The sequence below is a fragment of the Semicossyphus pulcher genome, unplaced genomic scaffold (assembly GCF_022749685.1).
Source record: "Semicossyphus pulcher isolate SPU_LCO1_2020_fin unplaced genomic scaffold, fSemPul1.0.p SCAF_23, whole genome shotgun sequence".
In the NCBI taxonomy this organism is placed as follows: Eukaryota; Metazoa; Chordata; class Actinopteri; order Labriformes; family Labridae; genus Semicossyphus; species Semicossyphus pulcher.
Genome location: NW_027211697.1, coordinates 3390162 through 3414976, shown reverse-complemented (window position 1 = coordinate 3414976; position 24815 = coordinate 3390162). Strand labels below are relative to the sequence as shown.

Here is a 24815-nt window from a genome sequence, read left to right as displayed (position 1 = left end):
CCCTCTCCCTGCTCCCTGGAGAGATGAACAAACGGGAAAGAGAAACATATTCAATTAATTAACATCCCACTGAGATAAACAAGTGATGACAAATAATTACTGATGAAGGACGGTGCTTTACTCACTCGTATTCCTCTTCTAAATCTGACATGGCTGCAATAAACGGGAAAAAAATGATCAAGAAGATAACCAAGGAACATATCAGGGGAGACAAACTGATGCTGATGCTGTGATATAGTCAGATGATTAAATACACATGAACTAAAGGAATGGTTATGCAGGGAATCCCTACATAAACTTTGAGATTGACTGGGCATCTCACATAACTAAAGAGAGAACAACCGAGGTGGTCATTTGCAGCCCTTTTTTGAAAAAAAAAATAGTCCCTGTAAATGTTGTGAAGGTAATCTTTTTTCTATCCATTGGTCATTAAATAAAAAACGTCTGTTTTAATCCAGACACCGTAAAACACGTAAGCAGGCTGGCTACAGGGATGACAATGTCGAATAGTTGGTATATTGGTTGCTTGAAGCAGTAGCTTGGTTTAGACCAGGCGTCTCCAACAGGTAGCTCGCAAGCTACTGGTGGCCTGGATTTAAGTAGCTCGCCAAGTGGTTCAAAGACTCTGTACAAAAAATCAGACGACAATCAATGCACCTTGAAAGCCTCTTCCCACTTCAATTAAATCAAATACACAGAGTACCCACCCCCTCCAATACAAAATAATAGGATAGGCCTATCAGCTGTCAATAAAAAACGATACAGGATGTCTGAATTAAAAACATTTCAGACCATGTAAGATGTTTTAAAACACTGAGTAACCAATGTGCCTTTAAGGCCGCACTGTGCATAAATACACAAGTGAGTCATCATCACTGAATCACATGTCTTTATTCTCCTGTGATGAATCACTATGGAGATATAAAAAGACACACATGCACAGAGAGACTTAATGCACCCTGAGATCGTTTGGCTATAAATTGTCCTTGTGAGCTGCCTTTGTCCTGGAATTGAACCGACCACAGACAGACGTACATGGTGGATGTGCGCTGACACCTTCCTGGCAGTGGGCGTAGGGGGGATTGATGGAGCGCCAACAGGTGAGAATGTGACAAGGGTTAAACGCAGAAAGATGGAGGGATAACGTTTCTGTCACTTACTAGTTTCCCCTCTCTCTCTCTCCACTGCGATATTAAATCACTCACCCTTTCTCTCTTTGTCCTGCTGTGTCTCACTAAATACATGAGATGATTTACTTTCCATCACTGACCAACATCATGTTTAGAGTCTTTGACATTATAAGGATGAAACTTAACACCTGCATCTTAACAAGAGTTTCACAGTTTGACATGTTCGATGAGCGACCGATAAAATAAGAAAACCTGTCATCAGTTTGGCTTGAGTGCTTTGTTTCAGGTCAAAGCTCCCTTGACTCTATTATGTGCCCAAATGTAGAGCTACACTTGACACCTGAAAGAGCCTAATTTCCGTTTCCTATCCCCCCTAACAGTGTCGTACTCTCCCATCACTCTCTGTCTCTCTGTCATCAGGGAGGATTTAGAGCGGCCCTTTGACTGCAGGGTCAAATTTATAGTCAGTAACTGTCATCGACAGCTCTGTCTTCTCTCTGCTCTGTCTGTTGTTCTGCCCATTGCCATGCCGGACCTAGCAGCTTGGCACAGCTGGACACCACTAGGCCTTTCAAAGGCTTTAGAGTAGTCTCCAATCCTCCGTGCTCTGTAACTGATCCTTCCTGATGTGTTTATACAGGCAGGTCTTTGAAGCAATCAATTCCAGGCTTCACCCTTCATGCTAAAAAAATGGTTTATCATTTTGGAAAAATATGGTGTGTCTGTTTAGTATATAAAGTTACAGCCAAGAGCCGGTTAGCTTAGCTAAGTACAGACTGGGAAGCCTACAAAGAATGAGCCTACAAAGAATTATCACCAGAATCTACCGCTCATCGCAGCTTTGCAGAGCTTTATAGCCTTGTGAGTTTCAGCTCATTGATTATCTGATAAGCAGAACATCTTTACTGTTAAGGTTCCCTCTCATAGCCTAATTTTTCATAGCAGTTTCAAAGCAGTTGTTTTCCACAACACATGAAAAACCTTGTAATAAACCCACTATAGGTTACCAGCTCTACTTAAAAGAGCAGACAGACACAGTAAGCAACTAGCTGGTGAGCACAGGCTTTTAGCTTTTAGCAGCTTAAGAGCAAGGGGGATTGGTGGAGACCAAAAACACAGCTAAAAGAGAGTGGACCCAAAACTGTTGCTTACAAGCTCACAAATCAATTTAAAATGTCATATATTAATGTTGTGTTCACAACTTGTTTCTGCGGCCCCCCAAGTGGCCCAAAAAATTAGATAGTGTAGCTTGAAGTAAACAAGACATCATATTGTTAAGAACCAGGCCTGCTCTTATGTTACCAGTCTTTGTGATAAACTAGCAGGCTGCTGGGGGTTGCTTAAAGGAAAAATTCACCCCTGGAAAAAGCCACTGTCAGTCAAAGCTGGTGTTCTCTGAAATCGATAGAAGCAATAATATTTGAAATTGGCGCCATAGCTAAGGAGAAAGTTGTACAAACAGGTCGTGGTTTCGCCTATTCTACATTCCTACAACACCCAGCGTGCATTGCGCCCCTCCCTCTGAAAGGAACGGCCCAGCAAGAGATGTTGGAGTGAAATACTACCGTTTCGCTGCAGGCAATGGCTCAGAGCACTACAGAATCTGAAATATCGTCTAAAAAATCTTCAGCTCTGCAGTCTACATTACAAACCTGACGATTTTGAACGAGACATGACATCGGAGGCGGGCGTCCTAGATTGAGGAAGTGTAGTTCGGCAAGCTCCCTGGCTTGGAGGTTTTCCAGGGCCCATTGGAGAAGCAGATGGCGTCCTCCAATTTCGCACAGAGCAAAATTGCTTTTTTTTTTAAACAAAAATGGCATGAGCTCCCCATAATAGCATGATAGGACTGATGTTGAAAATCAGTGAACTGGCCCTTTAATGTTTACTGTACAGACGTGAGAGTGGTATTGATCTTCTCATCTAACCTGATCTTATGTTACCCGTCTTTCTGCTAAGCTAGCAGGCTGTTGAGGGTTGCTTAATGTTTACTGTAGAGACGAGAGAGTTGTATTGATCTTGTCATCTAACTCGCAGTTGATGGACATGAGCGAACAAGGGGATTTGAGAGAAGAGTCAAGTTCCAGGCTTAGGCCTACTGGAGTTAATTTTAGTCAAGGGCAATGTGTTTGTGTGTGTTAAGGAGAATGGGTAGGAAACAATACACCATTAGTGTTAAGAGAGGCTATTGTTGTCTATAAATAGAGACTAAAGAGGAGGAGAGTGGAGAAGGAAACAGGTAAAAAAAAAATCAAGCCGCTCTAAGAGAGGCGTGGTTTAAATATATTGAAACTTCCTTATAAACAGACCTCATTTTAAAAATATATTTAGTTGTATAGCTAGCTAGCACAAGTAAATTCAATTGTTGTAGAAATTGAGTTTAAGCTGGGAAATGTCTTTGGGAAATAGCCGCACTGTTGCTTGAAGGAAAAATTCAGAATAGAAATATTTGGCAAGTTGTTAAAGGTGTGACAGAATGAAAATGAGACACTAACAAGGCAACAATACAGTAAAGTTGCTAACCAGACGACAAACAGGGAACTTGACACTGACCCATTGTCAATGTTCTACACACACACACACGCACACACACACACACACACACACACACACACACACACATTACCAACTGCATAGATAACATTTGTATATGCAGACAGCTGTTTAGTACCTTCTAAAGTTAGCTAGCCTGACCTCAGGCTGCTAGCATTTGTATGTGGTTGGCAGGGAACAAAGAAGCAAAGGAAAAATGTGAAGGGCGGTAGGCTATACACCCAACCACCCCCCTGTCCCCCAACAAACAGTCACATACTCTCTAGTCACAAAAGCCTAATTAATTGTCAGACCTTTGACAGTTAACTCCCAAAAGGTGAATGCTAGCTAGCTAGCAAAACGTGGAGTCGAGGATTTCAACCATTCGCTAAGTGCTTTTATGAGAGCTCTCTGGACAATGAAAATGGCCATAATGTGGCACAAGAGGGGATCTCCTCTCAATAGGAAAAAATTACTTATGTGGTTAGATAAATGTATGGAAAATGAAGTGGTTATTTTTTAATATAGGTGAAAATACCCTTTAGCTTAGGGCTACTTAGTTACAATTACAGTTGTTAGATATCTAGATTGATTATGTAATTCACAACATAAAATCAACATGCTTACATTTATATTTTGCTTAACATTTATTATTATTATTTAATAAATGTACTTTTCTTATTATGAATGTTAAATTTATTTTTTTTAAAGAAAATTTTCAGTGGTGGTGCATTCAGGGAGAATCAGACACTCACGATTTGCATATGACAAACAATGCATTTGCAAATTTAAGCTAAGCAGAGACAATATGTAATATTGGTAATACTTAAAGTGCACTACTGTGGGTTGAATTTAAAGTGTTTTGAATAAGAAAGGTTTCTGATAGGCGTATTGGTCGTCTGTTGGAGCATCCTTAAAAAACAATTGAAATACATGCAACAGTGTTCACTGTGACGGATGATCCTCGAGATAAATTTATAGATTAAAAAAACCCTTCCTGGAAAAGTCGTAAATCAATATCTAGATTGTTGTTTATATTTCATTATACTGTCTTCACATGGGAACAAAACCACAAGGGAACATATAAGACAGATGTATGGATGGATGGACAGACAGACGTACCTGTATGGAGGTGTGGTATCACCAGACACAGACGGAGACAGAGGGGCAGAGAAAGACTGAGTTTTATACTGAGAGGTGGATGGGCTCATGGGTGTGTGCTGCCTTTATGGCTATGTGTGTATGCATGCTGTGAGAATAACTGAGTGTCCAAGTGTACAATACAAGAATAACTGTGAGTATGTGTGCGCAAATGTGCAGATTTGAATGTGTGTGTGTGTGTGTGTGTGTGTGTGTGTGTGTGTGTGTGTGTGTGTGGTGAGGGCTGGGGGCCACAGGCGGATTAAGCAGAGGCAGAAAGATAAGCACCTCGTAGGATTAGGGAGAACAGAGGGATGACCTCACCGGACAAATGGAGGGGTCCCACAGAGCAAGTGGAGAGGGGGTGTCAAAATGAAGAGGGAGGAGGGTGTGACTGATGGAGGGAGAGACAACTGGCAGAGATGATCTGGCAGGGAGAGGGAGGATAGAGGAGAACAAGACGCTTGTTAAAAGACAATGGCTATTATGACTTCATTCATTACAAATTACAAAACAGGATGTGAAACAAGGACACGTGCTGACATCAGAACATTAGCTCCACATTCTGAGAATACATACACATTTCTACTGAGAATTAGAGCATAAGATTAATACCACTCTTATTTCTGAACAGTAAATAAAGCTACAGCAAGTAGCTAGTTAGCTTAGCATAAGACTGAAAACAGGGGCTAGCGGCACTAAAATCTGCCTGCCAGCATCTGCAAAGTTCACTAACTACTGTTTTATTTCAAGAGCTTTATTCATACAAAAATGGCAAGATTTTGCTACTGTTGGACAGAGCCGGGCTAGCTGCCCCTCCGTTTGTAGTTCTAAACTGAGCTAAGAGACATGTAGGGGAAACAGGGGACGGTTGCAACGCTTGTTTATGTCACTCAGTTACTCAGAAACTATTTGGACTATACCAAGCAGATTTTTGTATATTAATCTTACATCTGTCTGCTACTTACCTGTAGCGGTAAAATATTTGACACAATATGACATATCGTTCACAACATTACTTATATATCATATATTATACTTCATAAATATATATTTAAATGGAAAAGGTCAGATGTTGCAACTGATCCCATCTCTAGTGACAGTTGCAACAGTGATACCAGAAAATCGCAACATTTTAAAAAAACAATAAGCTTCACTTACTTTTTAGTCTCAATAAGCATACTATAGTATTATGTATTGAAACCAATGACTGTATATAAAGATGGACGAGGCATCTTCATCTACTCTCATTGTACAAAATTGAACCCAAAATACCACCTGTGACGGGCGCTGCCATCTTGCGCTGGTGACATCATTTGGAGCCAGTTTGTATTAATCATAACGTAAAAATGTATTTATTATAAAAGTAAATCATCTATCAGCAGAGACAGAATTCATTGTGCTAGCTCGACAGTGACTTACCCAGTAACGTACTTTCATAGCATTTTGGGAATCGGGGTCCGCTTATCACTGCACTTTTTTTTTAATGACCTACAGGTTTTTTCCCTAAAATGTTTTTATCTACTTTGGAAATGTAAACACTGAACATAAAACAGATAATTTTCAGCAGTGTCTATGGGAAAAATTAAAGCCGTTTTTACTTCTAAATCCACCAATGAGAGCGAGCGAACTCAACAGATGTGGGCGCTCAGCAACAGTAAGAGGAGAGAGATAAACGAGGAGAGAGGGAGGGGACCAACAGACAGCGGGATGACCAGAGCAGATCCAGAAATAGAAGGTTGACTGCTTTACTCGTTTGCCTTTTCCATGAAAGGGGAGGTTATAGTTCACAGAAAGAGCTCTGCATAGAAAGTAACCACACTTCATATCTTACTGATCCTAGTTTTGGCTACAGTGCATCCGGATTGGCTTGTGGAGGTCACTGCGGCTAACATGAGCTACTGCCAAGTGTTAAAGGGGTATACCAGAATTAAAATGTTGCTCCATTTATATCTATAATACATATTGTGAATCTAAAAAGATGTTACAAACCTGTTGATTTATCGAGTATCTTGTGACTAAATTAATTTAAGTAAAAAATTAATTTGCGCAGGTGATGTAGAGTTAACACCTTAATTTACTATACCTCTGCTGATCCTGCCTGGTGAAATATGTGGATGTGGAGCTTTGAAGGCAAACTCCTGAACAGCTACAGTATTACTGGGATTCAGCAGGTCTTCAGCTGAGCTGCTCAGCAGCCAACTGGCCAACAGCAGGAATATCAGGAGCACTGTAAAAAATAACCAGCTGAGAGCTGATTGGCACCACTCAGAAATCTGTTCCTGCATGAAGACAAACATTTCACACATTCTCATACTCGGTGCTGTTTTAGGTCACATATCAAATAACAGAGAAATTGGACTTTATAAAAAATGATTTTATTGTTTGAGCATCGTGTTTGAACAAGACATAAATAACTGGACATTACTTCTGTGGTTTCATGAAGACCGCACCGGCATGGTGACTGTAAGGATCTGTGAAAAAGAACACAGGAACAAATGGAGCAAGTTAATCTACATAATGTGCTTGAGGGGGTTGTTCAGTATTATAAGTGCAGCATGTGTTATTTTGAGTTGCTGGAGTGTGTTAAGAGTGTTGTTTACACACAATCGTGCACATTTTTTGGTATTTGTGGACAAGTGTGACGTTGCTGTGCTATTTTTGAGATAATTCAGGCTTTTACTTTGAAAGAGGCAGGTAAGTATTTCCATTTGCCACTCTTCTATTTTTTCTAAGTTGTCTTGACATGTTGTAAATTTGTTTTTATCAAATGATGCACAAAGTATTTTGTGCTAAATTTCAAGGTTAGACAGCTGCCCGAAGAGGAAAGTGTTATAGGAAGTATGGTGAGCTTTTACTGAGTACTGCACTTCATGCTCTTCCATTAGCTTTACTTTGTCAGGCACTGGAAGCATGTTTGAGAGAAAATTGTTTATTTTTTGTATTTTTGTTTAATCAAATCAAATCAAATCAAACTTTATTTATATAGCACTTTTCATGCAAAAAGAATGCAACACAAAGTGCTTCACAGAAAAATTAAAATCATATCACTAGAATTAAAAACATATCACAATAATACAAATACTGGAAACTTGCCCCTCCCGACCCACCCGCAGAGGTACACATACACTTTATCACACACAGATACAGACAGACACACATGTACACGTATGCACATACACACTCACACACATACACCCACCCACAGACACGCACGCACTCAGGATAAAACATGGTAGAGAGGCATGGCAGGACACTGAGGAACAGGTGAGGAAAACGCCACCTATGGGAGCCATCCGCATCGGGAGGGGTCACAGTCTACGCCCGCAGGGAGTGCCACCCACAGAGACCACCCCTACCCGGAAAGACCGGGATAGACTCCGCACAAGGTGCAGAGCCACACGGTCCTCCGGGCCTGAGGGATCTCCAGGACGACGTCCCCGTGGGCAGACCAGACACAACTCCCAGTGTGGAGGGCTCCCATGAGGAAACACTGGAGCTAAAAAGTAAAAGGCTAAAAGACAATAAGATAGGCTGAGATAAATGTAAGAAATAAAATGATAAAAATAGAAAAAATAAGATAAAAGCAATAAAGTGCAAAAAGAATTAAGAATAAATCAATAAAATTATTAGATATTAAAAATAGAATAAAATAGTTAAAAGAACAGGATAAATCAGTTAAAAGCCGAGTTGAAAAAGTGAGTCTTGAGCTTCTTGCTGAGTTTTGTAGCAATTGTAAGTTCAAGATAGTCTTTTTGGGAAGACCAGAGAGCAGGGCATTACAATAGTCTAAACGACAAGAGATAAAAGCATGCATCAGCACCTCCGTGTTAGCCTGAGAGAGAAACGGGCGGACTCTGGCAATATTCTTAAGATGATAAAAACCTGTTTTTGTTACGTTTTTAATGTGTGGGATAAAAGTGAGCTCAGAGTCAAAAATGACGCCCAGATTCTTTAAGTATTGTGATGGTTTAAAATCCTGCAGTTTTGGTAAAAGTTTTTCTCTCTTGCCTTCAGGACCAATGATTAAAACTTCTGTTTTGTCCTGGTTGAGCTGTAGGAAATTATCTGCCATCCATGACTTAATATCTAAAATACAGTTTAAAAGGGTATCAATAGGCCCTGTGTCATCAGGAGACACGGCAATGTACAGCTGCGTGTCATCAGCGTAGCTGTGAAAATTGATGCCGTGCCTCCTGATGACGTCCCCAAGTGGAAGCATATAAAGATTAAAAAGAATTGGACCTAAAATTGACCCTTGGGGCACCCCACACCTAATTTCATGTGTTCTAGAGGAACATGTATCCATACTTACAGAGAACGATCGATCTGTGAGATAAGAACTGAACCAATTAAAAACAGTACCGGAAAGGCCGACCAGGTTCCTGAGTCTTTTTAATAAAATGTGATGGTCTACTGTATCAAAGGCGGCGCTTAGATCCAGTAGAACCAAGACTGTGAGTTTCTGTGAGTCTGCGTCACACCTGATGTCATTTAAAATCTTTAAAAGGGCTGTCTCGGTACTGTGGTTCATCCTAAAACCAGATTGATGCTTCTCTAAAATATTGTTTCTATTTAAAAAGTCATTTAGTTGCTTAAAAACCAGTTTTTCTAAAATTTTACTTAAAAACGGTAAGTTGGATACAGGTCGGTAATTATTAAAAATGTTGGGATCTGAATTGCTTTCTTCTGCAGAAGGGGCTTCACTACTGCCGTTTTGAAGGCAGTGGGGAAGACACCCATCTGAAGAGAGCAATTTACTATATTTAAAATCTGTTCCTCGAAGAATCCATAAAATGTCTTTAAAAGTGATGTGGGAATTGGATCTAAAAGGCAGGTTGTTGGGTTTACTTGGGAGAAAACTCGACCAAGTGTCCCTGCATCAACCAGGACAAAACTCTCCAGTGTTTCCTCGGATAAAAGCGACTGTCCAGGTGTTATAAAAGCTACATTCTGGTGTGCTAAAAGACTGGATCTGATGTCGTCGATTTTACTTCTGAAGTTAAGAAATGTTATTTCTTTTTTCAATAACATTTCTTAACAGTATGTTAAATTCATATATTTATACAATTAGTATTTATTTATATTTTTGTGATGTAATTATATTTGTGTGTGTTTTGTACCTGAGTGCTGTTGTTGTACTGTGCCACGCTCTTCTCTTGGTCGACAAAGAAGGGATGGAAGATGTCGAGATGAAAGAGCGACGGCCGAGCAGTCAGCACCAGTTGGTCCTCGCCAACGTCAAGAACCAAAGAGCGAGATGACGGCTGCAGAGGAGACAAGTTCACACAGCTCAGACGGTGATACATTTCTGAATGAAGTACTATATGAAAGGTAATATGATGATATATAACTTGACATGACAACATCGTGATATAAGGCAGTTTGTCTGACCATATTTCACACTGAAAACAGTCAGGGTGGACTATGAGAAGACTTCATCTGAACAAGATTAATAATACTGAAACAGAAGTAACCAATTAATTACACGAGCTCTGTTAAAGTGGTAATCTCGAAGATCTCAGTTTTGTTCTCTTTGGCGGCACCTATGGTGATAAATGGTTATTGCAAGCTGGGTTACCGTTATCCGGTAAAATCTGGTCATATTAAAAATCCACCAGTCATAATGTCCGGTGAAAATAATTCCGTCCCTTCAGTGCTTCAGGAATATGCTAAACCAGCCATCCAAACCATTATTGGTCATTTTGGTAAAGAAATTACCGTCGAGGATGCGTCAGCAGCACCAGCCACAGCTCCTCTCATCGATGCTACAAGCGCACGAGATGCCAGTGCTATGATGACAGCGCTCCGTGGCTATAGAAGCTGGAATTTATCCACGGCCTGTGAAGTCCTCATCAGGGATTTCAGTGGAGGCTATCCCGATTTATATATATTCATTAATATTAGTATGTATAATGAACTGCACTCCCTCAGAGAGAGAGAGAGAGAGAGAGTTCGTGCGGACAGCGTGGACGCAGCACAGAAAGTGGTCATTTGAGATTTAGACATGTTGTTCCGCTGTAGCCTATACATTTCAGATTAGTGAAGTTATTGAAGCAGAGTGCACCATCTGGGCGTACTCCCGAGTGTAACGTTATGTCCGACTTAGAGCTGAAGGTTACTACAGACTTTAAATTACGCCCTCATTGCTTGGTAACATTCACCGCTTTTCGAGTGTTCACGTGGACGCGCATCATAAGACCGGGCGCAGCTACGACCGGTGTCAGTTAGACTTCCTGCACTCGATATAAATTCCAATCAAAAAGTCGGTCATAGCTAAATCGGACGTCCGGAATATTGAAAGCTTCCAGGACACGTGGACCAGCACAGATTTTTTTCGAACAGAAACCCTGATTGCAAGATATCCAGACAGTGTCACATGTGTGACATCCACAGTTGGCTCCAGTTGTAACTCCTGATTTTCCTTGCTGACGGTCCATTTGTATTCATCTGAGCGTAAAATGTTCACTTATTTTGGAAGCTGTATCTGTAGTCATCAATCTTTTCTTTGTTTGATCAGGTAGTAGATTACTGTTTACTCGCAACACCTGCAGAGACCAACCACTGCTGGATGATGGAAAACGCATCTAACTGGGCGCTGCTTGTGATTTTTTCTGTGAAACTCGCACCAGACACCCAGTCTGTAATACTGCAAATGCAAAGGCTTTCATCAGTGGGCCATAGACTCAGTCACCATTGTGTTAGCTCATTCGGCGACAGACGTACGATAGATGTAGTTTCTGTAACTATTCCTGTCAAGCTCTCTGCGCTCACACAGAGCATGTACAGTTTACAATGAAATTTATGGCAAATTATTATCCACATTATTCGGCATATTTTAAACCAGGTCTTTGACGGAGGTAAAAAAAAACAAAAACAACAACTTCTCATTACAAGCCAGCAACTGAGGATATGATCTACAGCTTTAAAGCATTAGCCAATGCTACAGCTAAAACTCTCGGAGTGGATTCAGACCGCAAAGACAAAATATTTTAAGCATGAGGAATAACTGATGATATTGGAAAATGTAACACTCTCTACCGAAAGTTTGTTTGGAGTTGCTCGAGGGTGAACTTCCCCAAACCAAATAAAGAGCATGACTCACAAAGAGAGGAATGGGCTGAACTGATGTTTTTTGAAACCTCTTACTCCATAAACTGGAAATCCAAAGTTTTTGTCTCACACTAACTCTCTTTGCTTTATTATTCGATCACTATACAGTTAAAGCCTAGCAGCACAGCCAACAATAAGCTCATTATGCACTGCTGTTCTACTTCTTATTTTCCTAACAGGCCAGTAAGGTTTGAATGGATCAGATTCAGATTTAGGTTGAATAAAAGGAAGAGTTTGTTTATGTGTGTGTGTATTGTTGTCTCACCACCCCTGGGAGCTTTATCTCTGCAATGAGGTACTCAGGATCACCAGCAGGGGGCTCCACAAGCAAAGTGAACTCTGGTCTGGAGAGAGTGAGAGATAAAGGATGAGACAAATGAGAGATAAAAAGAGGTTAGGTAATGACAATACAGACATAATTCTATTTAGAGAAGGAGTGGCAGAAAGAAGAGCTTTACCTTCTGGCTGTAGCAGTGAAGCTCTCCCTGTAGGAGAGAGGAGAGAGGCAGAGATATGGACAAATAATGAACTCACAAAACCAACAAGAAGACACAGTCTCATTGTAAGTCTGGCTGTAGTGAAAGTACATGCAATTCCCACACAAACAAAGATAATACTCTTCATATTGCTGTAGATATTTTAGATCTGCACTGGAGCCCTGCAGAAAGTAAACTACAACCTGATCAAACAGAGCGACAGTAAGAGGGACGTACTGAAGCTGCAGCTCCTGAATCACCGGCCTGCTCTTCGTCCGGATGTTCTGCTCGCTGACAGAACCCAAAAACGTTCTGTTCTTCAGCACCTTCCAGTCTGCAGAGACACAAAAACATCTCAACAACTGCTACAAACGTGGGAAAGGATACACAAACACACAAAAACACTTACCTCTACTTAGTTCCAGATTGTATTTGTTCTCTAAACCTTCTAAAGACACCAGAATAACAAACTGCTGGAAGAGGGGATCCTTCTGCAAGACACAAACATACATCTCTTATTGTTACACATTAAAAGGTGAAGACGTTTGGTTTTCAACTCAACATTTATAGTACAGTTAGCTCCAATGGTAAACTTAACACAGTATAAATATGGCATTTAAGGGCCCTCTATTTGTGACATGTACAAACTTACAGAAGAACAGCACAACACGCATAAAACAAAAGGCACACAACAAGACAACCTAATTTCCTTTTTCATTCAAGCATCATATTTAACAGTGTCAGCTTCCCCCACTTTGCAGCCATTGAAATGACTGGAACGAAGTCTATGTGGAAGACGTGGATGAAACATATGACAAGTTTCTGTCAATAGTTACTGCTCTTTACCAAAAACACTGTACTCAAATAAAGAAAGTAAAAAAGTAAAAACCATACTAAGGGAATATTAAATGCATGCAAGAAAATAAATGTTGTATAAAGACTTTTTTAAGAAGAGAACAAATAAAGCTGAACAGACTTTAGTTATAAATTGAGACTCTTTAGAAAGAATGGTTATAGCGATTTGCCTGAATGTTTTTTTCTTTTATGTTGTCATTTTATGTTAGAAAAAAATAAATAAATAAATAAAATAAAATAAATTTAAATGGCCTGAGCCTGACAGGTCCAACATTGCCAACCACTGTTGCTATTTTCCACGGAGCAAATATACTGTCAAAATCCATATATTCAGAGATTGAGGCGGCAAAAAGAGCGATCACTTGGAGCTCCTCTCTATTGTGGCTTCACCTTTTCACAAATATTTCAATAAGACCAAACTCCATTCTTTATTCGCGTATTTATAGAAACCGATAGACATCTGAATATTGCAGGAATTATTTCATTAACTGCTAAAGATATTATCAGAAATGTCTCTTAATGAACACCAAATGATCATCATAATCTAGAATGTCAGTTTTATTAGTTACTGTTGTTACATCTGTCACGCTCCTGGTTCAGTCTTCAATGGTTCTTAACAATTTTGCCACTGATATAGTTTATCTTTTTTAGTTTGAAGAAAAATGAATACATTGATTGCATGAATAAAAAAAATAAACTTCCAGCACTGATTTTCCAACAAAGATTCTGAGTAGGATGCAGCAAACAGTCCATTGATCCATGATTCTTATTTTTGTTATACATTATCTTTTTTGTAACTGACTTACATTATTAAAGTAAATATTTTTAACACGACAAAGCTTCATAAAAAAAAAACGGATCGGTGTCTGTGAAGGTTCTCAGTCATCCAGGACATGGTAATACTTAGCTTAATCCAAAAGGCAACTGGACTTGGTTGAAATTCTTGAAGACATTTCACCTCTCATCCGCTTCTTCAGTTCTAAACTGACTGGTGGACGGAGCTAGAAATATAAGCCTCTGTGGGTCATTAGTATGCTAATAGATGTGTAATCAGGGGTGAGTCTTTGGCCTGAGCTGTTGACCTAGTATCACTGATCCACTTTGCATATATGTGACAGGAGGTGAAGAATTAGTCAACTGGTTTCTCAGATTGTCAGAAATGTGTTTGAAATTGCACAGTATTTACTTACTCTGTAATGATACAGACAAGCAACTAAACACAGTCCAAGTCTGACATCACTACTGATCCTCTTCTCTTTAAAGTTATAATAAATAAAATATAGACTTTTACAAATACAATATAATATAAATCATCTCTTATACATGTGTGTTGGTGAGTGTGTGTGCAGACCCTTGCCAGACCCTTCCCTCTGCATCTTATTCTTTTGTTTTGTTTGCACGGGTCGTTTTCAGGAGGGCCGCTGTTGTGGTTCCCTGAGCCAATCACAGCGTACAGGTGAGTGTGGAAGTGGTTCAAATTAGCAACAACTGGGCCCAATTCAGACCAGCGAACATGGCCAAAGAGCGATGCAGAGTTGGCCTTCTTTCTGTTGGACAGGTAGGTGCCTCAAACCGGACAGGACAAGCTAACCGGCGGTTAACATGCAAGCGCAATGGTAATCAGCGGTTAGCATGCTAGCGCAAAGGTAACCGCAATGCAGTCGGTGCTAGCTCAGCGGGGTGGGTGTCGAACAAGAGAGTGAGTGCGGGCTTCTAGTGACGAAGAGCCCAGGAGGAGGGGCCCGGTTTGCATGTGTTGTTGACAAAATGTAAGGAAAGATCCTACTTACTATATTACTTTAATTATCATCTCAAATTAGATTGTAAGTATGAATAAAAACAAAGACAGACAGACAGACACACACACACACACACACACACACACCTGGCACTTCTGGAAGAACTCCTGGTTGATGACCACATCATACGCTGTGCAACCCCGAGAGCCTGAAGCAGAGAGAAAGACAGAAATTCAGGCTTGTGTAATTTAAAACTGCATGTCACTTTTATAGGTTTTCAATTTGAAGCCTTTAAAGGACAGGAAGCTTTTGGGAAACAAGGACTGTTGTGGAAAAATGGGGACCGCAGTCAAAGTCATTTAAATTCCTGAATGCATTCCTTCTATTATATTTGGAAACCAGTGAATAGAAAAGGCTGAAAACAAAAAACGTGTTGGAAGAGAAAGCAATAAATCTACAACAGATACGTATGTAAAGTATGACCAGGAAACCACAGGATGTAGAGCTCCTCTGCTCGAGGTGCGATGTATACAGCCTTGCAGAAGAGATATAAATGTGATTATGTAACATATCCTGTTTACAAAGGTGCTTCAAAGTCTGCTTTCATCTGCATGCAGAAAATAAAATTGCGGTTATCTTACTAAGAGGGCTTTGCATTATGATCGACCTGCTACATGAAATAAAAGCACTGAAGGATCCAACAGGGCTGTCAAGGACGCGTCATTTCTCATCTTAAAATACAGAGTGACAAATTTGATGAGCTACTATTCTACATAATGTTCACTTAAGGCATTCAATTTGAACTTTCTGACTGTTTGATGGATACAAAATCTCTGACAAAAACAATCTTATGAGAAATGAATAAAAAACCCTGCTGGTTTTCAGAGGTGTAGGGTGTTCTTGGAGCCTTATTTCTAAAGTTTACAGTGACTACAGAGGAATATGTCTTTACATGACTTTATAACCCAGAGCTATCATAACTTGAGCCAGGAGTTTAAGGCCATAAGTGATTGAACCCACATGCCTGAACAAAAAGATCTTACCACCATGCTTTTATATGCCCTCCAGTACAAGGCGTTTTCTTTATTGATCTCACCAAGTAAACCAACTTTAAAGTTCGCCTAAGGATGCAACACTCCCTCTGTAGTTTACTGTGTTTGTAGCGATACTTCAGTACATTTACAGCTTTGCAGTAAACACAGTGGCAACGATTCATCACCCGTCACACTGGACATACAGGTCAAAGTTGCATTGAAAAACAATGAAAGGAAGCGTTATAAAGCAAATGTATCAATATTCTAAATGATGGAAAGGTTACATGCTAGTTGAACTTTAAATGAAGTTGTCAGAAAATGAATATAAGATATACACACCAACCTGAGAAAAACATATTATCTTTGGATTTAGTCACTCACTGTTGTCTATTTCTGTGTGCGGCTCGCCGAGGCTCATGGGAACTCTGTAGCCACTGGGATCCTCTGACTGGAGCAGCTCTACCAGCTCCTCTCTGGAGAGTTCAGGGGGCAGTGGGACTGAATGTGACTGACAGATATTGACAAAGATCTTCTCTTTGCCTGGCAGGGAGAGAGTCTTGACACATATGCCTGGGAGTTGGGGGAGAAGAAGAAAAAAAATCAATAAAATACATCAAATACACCAAACTTGAAGGTTTGATATAATGTAAATTGTGGACACACTTACCAGGAAGTGGCCGAATGACTTTGGACTCTGGATTTTCAGTCTGCATGTTTCCCATTGTCTGCATAAATAAACAGTAATTTCACATATTCTCATCTACATCAAAAGAAAACCTTTTTTAAGTTTAATGCTTGGGTGCAAAACATCAATCTTGAGACAGATGAAATAGGTTTTACACAGGCTGCATTACTCAAAAGTAAAACTACATAAAATCTTCCCAGAAATGTAACCAAGTAGAGGCAGATTTACCTCATAGCTTTGCACTATGCCCTACAATAACTTGGGTTATTCTGGGTGCATCCGAAAAGCACACAGCTTCATCTCATGTCATATGGTCTCCTTTGCGCAAAGAAACTCATCTCTTGTTCTGGAGAGAAAAAAAAGAAGATGTGCCGACTTTTAAATCCTGGATGACAGCACTAACAGATACCCTCCACTTGAAGAGAATCCGATACATCCTTAACGACAGACTGGAGGACTTTGAAAGGATTTGGAGTCCGATCATCTCCTCTATAGAAGGGCATTGCTCCGGGATGGGGGGGTTTGGAGGGGGGTTATATTATTTGCACATCATTTAAGTCTGTGTTTTCCATTGTGTGGTAGATTTTCAGTTTTCCTGTCTTTGGTTTTGTTTGTTGGTTGGTACTTTGTCTTTCTTGTCTTGCCTGTTGCATTTTGCTGTATCGTTTGTTGTTCAAAATATCTGAAATGAAATTAAGCATGTTGACCTTGTTGATGTTGTCGACGATGATAAAAAAAGAAAAAAAAGCCCTGTGCACTGCCTGTCAGCACCAGTGTCCGATCGCACTTGAAGCTGTATGTTGGCACTTCCTGACTTTGTTCCCTCCTGTCTTGATCGTTGCTTGTGTTGTATTAACTCTTAGATGTACGTCTCTTTGGACAAAAGTGTCTGCTACATTAAATTGTAACATTGTAACATAACACCCGTAGAAGTCTGTATTACGGTTGTACTCATGCTTCACAATAAAGATATTTGAAAGAGACAGATGAGGTCATCTGTGTCATTTTCTCTGGAACATTGCCAGTGAGATTGTGAAATACAAAATTATTGTTTCTACTTGGCTTGTGCTGCAGGATTTCTGCGTTTATATGACTGATTGGTGAGGAACTCTTTACCTTGCTCTCTCTCAGGCCAAACTACAGAAAGCCACAAGGTCGTCCAAACCAAACAAATACTTGTCCTGACATCCCTCCTGGCTGAGAGAGGATGCACATGTTTTTAGTATCAGCCTGTGCAGACCTAATTGTTTTTTAGTCTATTTTACCAATGCTAACAGACAAATCTGACATAAATGTAAATCACTCTGAAAACTTCACCTTTGCTTTGACATCAGTTTGATGTTGATTGATTCACATTGTCCGTTTGTCTGATTGACTTAAAAGAATGAAACAAAACCTGTGATGTATTTTTCTCTTTTAGGAAAAGAATGACATTCAAAGAAATACATATGTTCACTTTCTTAGTAAGAATTAGGTGTGGATGCTCTCCCCGTGCATGTGTGGGTTCCCTTTCGACAGACTTTGACCAAAGACATGCTTGTGAGTCTCATTGGTGACTCTAAAATTGCCCGTAGGTGAGAGTGCGAAAGGTTGTCTGTCTCTGTGTGTCAGCCCTGTGATCGACTGGCGACCAGTCAAGAGGACTGTAATGGGATCGGCTCCAGCCCCCGGCGCAACCCTGAACAGGATTCGTGGTATAGATTCTTGGTGGGTCGCGGAGCTGTTTTCAGTGGGTTGCGTTTGTCTATGTCTATGCTGTGCTTTTATTTTGAAGGACATGGGTTTTCTAAGATGCGCGTGCCGTAGTAGTGAACTTTATTCACACCCTATGTATCCACTGATTGGATAATCCCAGCTACAGTTACATTTACATTCTTGATGAGCCCTACAGTAGCTGCATTTGTGTTGCACTTTTTGAGTGTATTCTGTTGACTAAAGGCTGTTAAAGGGAATGTTTTGATTGATTTGATGCTGACAAACTGTGATTTTTTGTTCTGTCTCAGGTCCAAACTGCACCATTTTTCCTTAAATAAGGAAGGTGGTGGTGGGTCCTGAAGCTAGACCAGTTGAGAACCACTGGTGTAGATAATGGATGGATGATGCTACTGCCAACAGCTGTTAGAGTGACACAAAAACTGAAAAGAGCCAAGCTAGTTGTTTACCTCTGTTGGCAAAGGTAGAAGTCTCTGTCCAGTCTCTGAGCTAAGCTTGGGTAACATGACATTGGCTCAAGCTACATGTTACACATAAAGAGATGAGAGTGTTATGGATCTTCTCACCTAACTCCCTGATACATATACACGATAATATGCAGTAGAATTTTGTTGACCTTCTGAAACTTCGCTATTTTTATGTCAGTGGAATATTCAATCACAGAATGGTGGGAAAAAAATGTTTTTTGTTCGTCAATTCGTGCAGTCAGTGGAGTACATGGATAGGAAGGTCAATCATGCCATGTGTATGTGGGAGGTAGCCGACTGTGTGGTGTAATCATTTTTGACCTCTGGCAATCTCCAAAGCCTTGGTAATAGCCAATGCATTCATGTAAATCGAATTAGGCAATCATCAAAAGGAATATTGAAAGCTCTCTTTGTCAAAGTCATTATCACCCTTGACATGGTGAAACAAATGTCCTTTGGTTGGACTGGCTCTTTGCCAGATTAGGAACTTTGGGACAAATGTTATAATACAACAATCTGCATTCACTTTTTTTTTTTTACTGGACAGACTTTGGACTGTGGATGAAAGCTGTGGTACACAGCTTCCATCCACAGCTGTTTTCAGTGGGTTGCGTTTGTCTATGTCTATGCTGCGCTTTTATTTTGAAGGACATGGGTTTTCTAAGATGTGCATGCTGTAGAAGTGAAGTTTATTAACACCCTATGTATCCACTGATTTGATAATCCCAGCTACAGTTACATTTACATTCTTGATGAGCCCTACAGTAGCTGCATTTGTGTTGCACTTTTTGAGTGTATTCTGTTGACTAAAGGCTGTTAATTGAGTGATTTGAAGAGGGAATATTTTAATTGATTTGATGCTGACATACTGTGATTTTTTGTTCTGTCTCAAGTCCAAACTGCACCATTTTAAATAAATATGAGCGGTTAAAAATTTTCAGAAATTTGGGTCAGGATTTATCATTAAGGAGGTGGTGGTGGGTCCTGAAGCTAGACCAGTTGAGAACCACTGGTGTAGGTAATGGATGGATGGTGCTACTGCCAACAGCTGTTAGAGTGACACAAAAACTGAAAAGAGCCAAGCTAGCTGTTTACCTCTGTTGGCAAAGGTAGAAGTCTCTGTCCAGTCTCTGAGCTAAGCTTGGGTAACATGACATTGGCTCAAGCTACATGTTACACATAAAGAGATGAGAGTGTTATGGATCTTCTCACCTAGCTCCCTGATACATATACACGATAATAAGCATATTTCCCAACATATCCAACTTTTCCTTCAAAAAAGACTCAGGGACTTTTGAAGGAAGATAGAAACACTGTCTCTCTTAAAAAATAATTGAATCACTCTGCAAACTATGATTGTATGACTACTCTCTACTTTGGCCTCTGTTATACCTTTTTCCACCCTGTAATTGTCTCTTATGGTCACAGAGATAGCTGTTCAGCAAAATTTGTATGATCACTTTTCACTAAGAATCAGTATTACCTGTAAAAGCAGCTGCTGATACAGCTCCTCTTGCTGCTGTAACTCCAGCTCGGAGTTGAGAAGTGAAGAGTCTGTCGCCATGGCTACAGAAAGAAAAAATGTCAATGAATCCAGCTTTCAGGAACAAAATGAAACATTTAACAAGCTTCTAACATAAACTTGTGACCCAGGAAGCTAGGTACCAGGACTGAGGCTAAGATAATATCAGGTTATAACTTAAAACCTATAATTCAAGTTAGGGACATTGTATAAATTACTTGGATTCGTCTTTAGTCGTTGAGTCAAAGGAGCTTCTCTTCTACATCTACATCAAATAGTATAGATAGCGCACTGAGACAGGTTAGTTAATCCTCTTTCTTTGTTGCAATTCTATCAGAGAAATCGGTCACCTGTATGGACTGAGATATTAGACCTGAAGTAGCTACATATCTTAAAACTGCGTATCTAGAATATGCATATGGTCTCACTTGTGCCGTTCTAGCAAAGCTCATTGATAACCGCGAGACTGACTCGACAACGTTCACAGTTAAAGTTTGGGAAGGGTCGTCGCCTTGGTTACACGTTTCATGAGGAGATGTTAGCATAACGTTAGCTTTAACGTCCTAGCAATGCAAACAAGCGGACTGGCTTCACTCTTTTTCTTTTAATGTCTAGACATTTCTCTGTCTTCTGTGTGTATCTTTTTTTATGAGGAACTTTTATGAAGACGATAAAAAATACGTGTTTACCTTTCCCTCTTTACCGGGTACTGCTTAGAGTTGACAGTGGGACACGCCGGTCTTTAATGTAACAACAAGGAAGTACTTCCGATCTAGAATTTTCACAATAAAAGCTTAATCTACCGGTCTGTGAGTCGTCAACTCAAAGGCTTTTATCATCTATGGCTATTATAGGGGCCCTTTAGCTGGGTCCTCTTTCATTTACCAGAACAAAATTTGAAGAGAGTCCTTGTCGGTGGCGTGAGAAAGATCCTTTACTTGAGCAAAACTGCCATTAAAAATAACTGATGAAAAATGATGACCACAATTTTTGTCCAACAATCAGTCTAAAAACAAAGGACTTTTCTTAGGCTACTATATAGTTCTGTATATTGCAACATACAGAATAGTGTAGGCCTACACACTGCACATCAAGAGCACTTACTTTCATTCCTATGTATTATATACATACTGTATTTATGCATATGAATATAATGTAATATATTATAATTCTGTCATGAATGTTGTGTTGTTGTGCAGCTTCTGCATTTGAATATATGCAGTAGAATTTTGTTGACCTTCTGAAACTTCGCTATTTTTATCTCAGTGGAATATTCAATCACAGAATGGTGGGAAAAAAATGTTTCTTGTTCGTCAATTCGTGCAGTCAGTGGAGTACATGGATAGGAAGGTCAATCATGCCATGTGTATGTGGGAGGTAGCCGACTGTGTGGTGTAATCATTTTTGACCTCTGGCAATCTCCAGAGCCTTGGTAATAGCCAATGCATTCACGTAAATTGAATTTGGCAATCATCAAAAGCATTATTGAAAGCTCTCTTTGTCAATGTCATTATCATCCTTGACATGGTGAAACAAATGTCCTTTGGTTGGACTGGTTCTTTGCCAGATTAGGAACTTTGGGACAAATGTTATAATACAACAATCTGCCTTTTCTTTTTTTTAATGGAATGCGTAAATATCCTTAGCAGTTGTCGGCATTTCTCTAAATGAGAAAAAAGGGGTTTTGTATTTTGTTATTTACTGTCTAACATTCCGTTCCTAATGTAGCACAATGCTCACACACTCATTGCATTGGGGTGGATTCATGCGTCAAGAAGAACTGATGAAAGAGCAAGTGGGGGGCAATTGATTTTTGACTAAACTGTTCAATGGTTCTTCATGAAATGCTGTTCACATCCAAACATAGTTCGATTCAAGTGGGAACAAAAGGTAGAATTACTGTGTAGTAGCTCTGACCATGAATTCAAGTCAGTCAGTATCCCAACTTGCCCTTGACTGGTTGACCTTAACTGTCATAGTGTGGAGTGAATAACGCTTAGCATGAGAAGGCTCCGACATTTGTCGTCTTTCAGGAAATAATAACGGAGATCGGGTCACAGACAACATCCCGAAGGCTTGACCTGGCTCTTAGCATGGAAAGTATTTATCAGTGACACATGTTCGGGGATTACAATAGTACGCTGTCTTTATTTTTGTCTTTTTTGAAAGTCTGCTGTATTCTTTTGATGTTTAAAGTCCTAAAAGAGGACTGTGGAGAAATGTGTGGTTAACCGTACAGAAAGCAGACGGCATAGAATAGCAGGGAGTGCATCAGCTCCCCTCTTTTGGAGACCTCGAAACTGTTCTTAACTCTAAAGACAATACTGTGAATGTAAGGTAGTTTTGATTTTGTAATATTTGACTTTTTCCGATAAAATAATATAAATCTCATTGTTCTTGTACGTGTACAGACCATTTAAAGTTGAATTAGAGGTCACCGTACACAAGTGTTTTCAGGGGAGGGCTTTAATATGGAGCCCCGCAGCGGCCATGGAATAAAAAAATAAATAAAACGAGGCAACGTTTTACTACCTTGTGCGCACGATTGATTTACTATCTCATGCGCACAAGGTAGTCATTTCCTGATTAATGTCACAGATTCTCAAAGCTGCAGCTTCGCTCTCATCCCGACAGAGCTCAGTTCTGTCATATAGGCATCTGATGATGAGCTGGATGGGGAGGGGGCTCATCTCACCAGTTTATTGTGAAGTCCTTAAGACATTAGTTTTACTGTTAATACCAGGAGTTAAATCAGTTCGGGGCTGTCCAAGGCTTAAGCCCAGCACATGCTGGCACACTTTCACCACAGGACCACTCCACCACTCCAAGGAGGACGCTTTGTTATAAACTTGGGGTGTCAAAGATACGGCTGAGGAGTTTGTGCTGTTATATGAACACAGTATTACACACGGGCTGCCCTAACACTGCCGAGGAGTGTGTCCAATTCATGGCACAGAAAGGAAAGCGAGTGGCAGATTTGGATGAGCCAGACAGGGTTAAAGGTCTTGCTTTATTAGTGGTTATTTGAATGTGTTGAATGTTAACATGCAGGGCTGCAACAAACCTGTCACGGAGCACAGCGTTCGTGCTTTCCAAATTAAATTGGTTCTGTGGGAGACGCAGCTGTCCCAGCACAACAATGTGTTCACTTCCCCTGTATAATATCGTTACCTGTGGATTACCACAAAGTATGAACACGTACAAGAACACACTGTCGGGGCTCATACGTAAGTTTAAAAGTCGACTGTCTTCACGCAGCAGGAGAGGAATTACGTGCGTGCAAGAAGACCTCCAGACGGAGCTGATCAAACTGAAGTGTAGTGCACCGTTAAAGGAGGAATCTAAGTATGATCGTTTGACATTACTTTATCAAAAGATGGAGAGCATTTGCATCAAAGATAGTCTGTATGTTTGGGACAACGTATTTATGTGAGCTGGTAATTACACAAGTGAAACATGAACAAGTCCAAACTGGGCAGTCGGCTGACGCACGGACATCTAAGTGACATAATGAAAATCACCACTGCTCAGAAACTAGTTCCTGATGTCGACAGGCTGGTGAGAGCCAAAAAGTGTCAGGTGCAAGTGAAAATGTGAGAGTACAGACATTCATCCACATCGTGCATAACAGTCTAGACCGTCTTGTGGTGAAAGTGTGCCTGTATGTGCCGGGGGTAATCCTTGGACAGCCTGTACTGATTTAACCCCTGGTGTTAACAATAATAGTAATGTCTTAATGACTTCTCAATAAACTGGTGAGATGAGCCCCCTCCCCAGAAAATAACTATCTTGTGCGCACGTGGTAGTAAAACGTGGCCTAATTTTATTTTTTCATTCCATGGCCACTGCGGGGCTCCGTACTTTAAAGCTGCTCCAATCAATATTTCTTTTGAGGCCGCACATTACTGTTTTGGTTCAGTCTTAAGGCTCTCATTTGCATTTAGCAGCTAACTAGCCAGATAAAACCCAACTGTTAGTTAGCATGTGTATTTGTTAAGGTAAAGACATGCTACTGTTTGTTTTTATAACTTCTAATGCTCCCAGATAATAAATAAATCATACAGTTTATATGAGTATAGATGATTTCTAAACAAGGAAATGCCTCCCCAGACCATCACTGACCCACCGCCAAACCGGTCATGCTGGATGATGTTACAGGCAGCATAACGTTCACCACCGCATCTCCAGACTCTTTCACATCAGTCACATGTGCTCAGTGTGAACCTGCTCCCATCTGGGAAGAGAACGGGGCACCAATGGCAGACCTGCCAATTCTGGTGTTCTCTGGCAAAGGCTAATGGAACTGCACAGTGCTGGGCTGTGAGCGCAGGTCCCATTAGAGGATGTGGGGCCCTCATGCCCCCCTCATAGAGTCTGTTTCTGACAGTTTGGTCAGAAACATGCAAGCC

General features: G+C 40.3%; 1 protein-coding gene and 1 long non-coding RNA gene across 3 annotated transcripts; both read right to left on the bottom strand.

Annotated features, from left to right (window-relative positions):
- Nucleotides 1-2: 2 nt before the first annotated feature.
- On the bottom strand, nucleotides 3-4972 carry LOC138602523 (uncharacterized). Its single transcript, XR_011309211.1, has 3 exons — nucleotides 4785-4972; nucleotides 126-153; nucleotides 3-15 (listed from the first exon to the last, which is right to left on the bottom strand). It is a non-coding gene; the product is annotated as an uncharacterized lncRNA (long non-coding RNA).
- A 2195-nt stretch (nucleotides 4973-7167) lies between these two features.
- pih1d1 (PIH1 domain containing 1) lies at nucleotides 7168-21201 on the bottom strand. Of its 2 annotated transcripts, none has more exons than XM_069674657.1 (11): nucleotides 21096-21201; nucleotides 20368-20450; nucleotides 16687-16744; nucleotides 16401-16589; nucleotides 15132-15193; nucleotides 12801-12882; nucleotides 12629-12725; nucleotides 12374-12400; nucleotides 12181-12259; nucleotides 9926-10069; nucleotides 7168-7276 (listed from the first exon to the last, which is right to left on the bottom strand). In XM_069674657.1, the coding sequence occupies exons 2-11, from the start codon at nucleotides 20446-20448 to the stop codon at nucleotides 7241-7243; spliced, it is 855 nt and encodes a 284-aa protein (XP_069530758.1). In that variant the 5' UTR covers nucleotides 20449-20450; nucleotides 21096-21201; the 3' UTR covers nucleotides 7168-7240. The 2 variants fall into 2 exon arrangements, with proteins under 2 accessions (XP_069530758.1, XP_069530759.1); XM_069674658.1 differs by lacking the exon at nucleotides 21096-21201 and adding an exon at nucleotides 16933-17050 and having other exon boundaries at nucleotides 20368-20443.
- Nucleotides 21202-24815: the final 3614 nt, after the last annotated feature.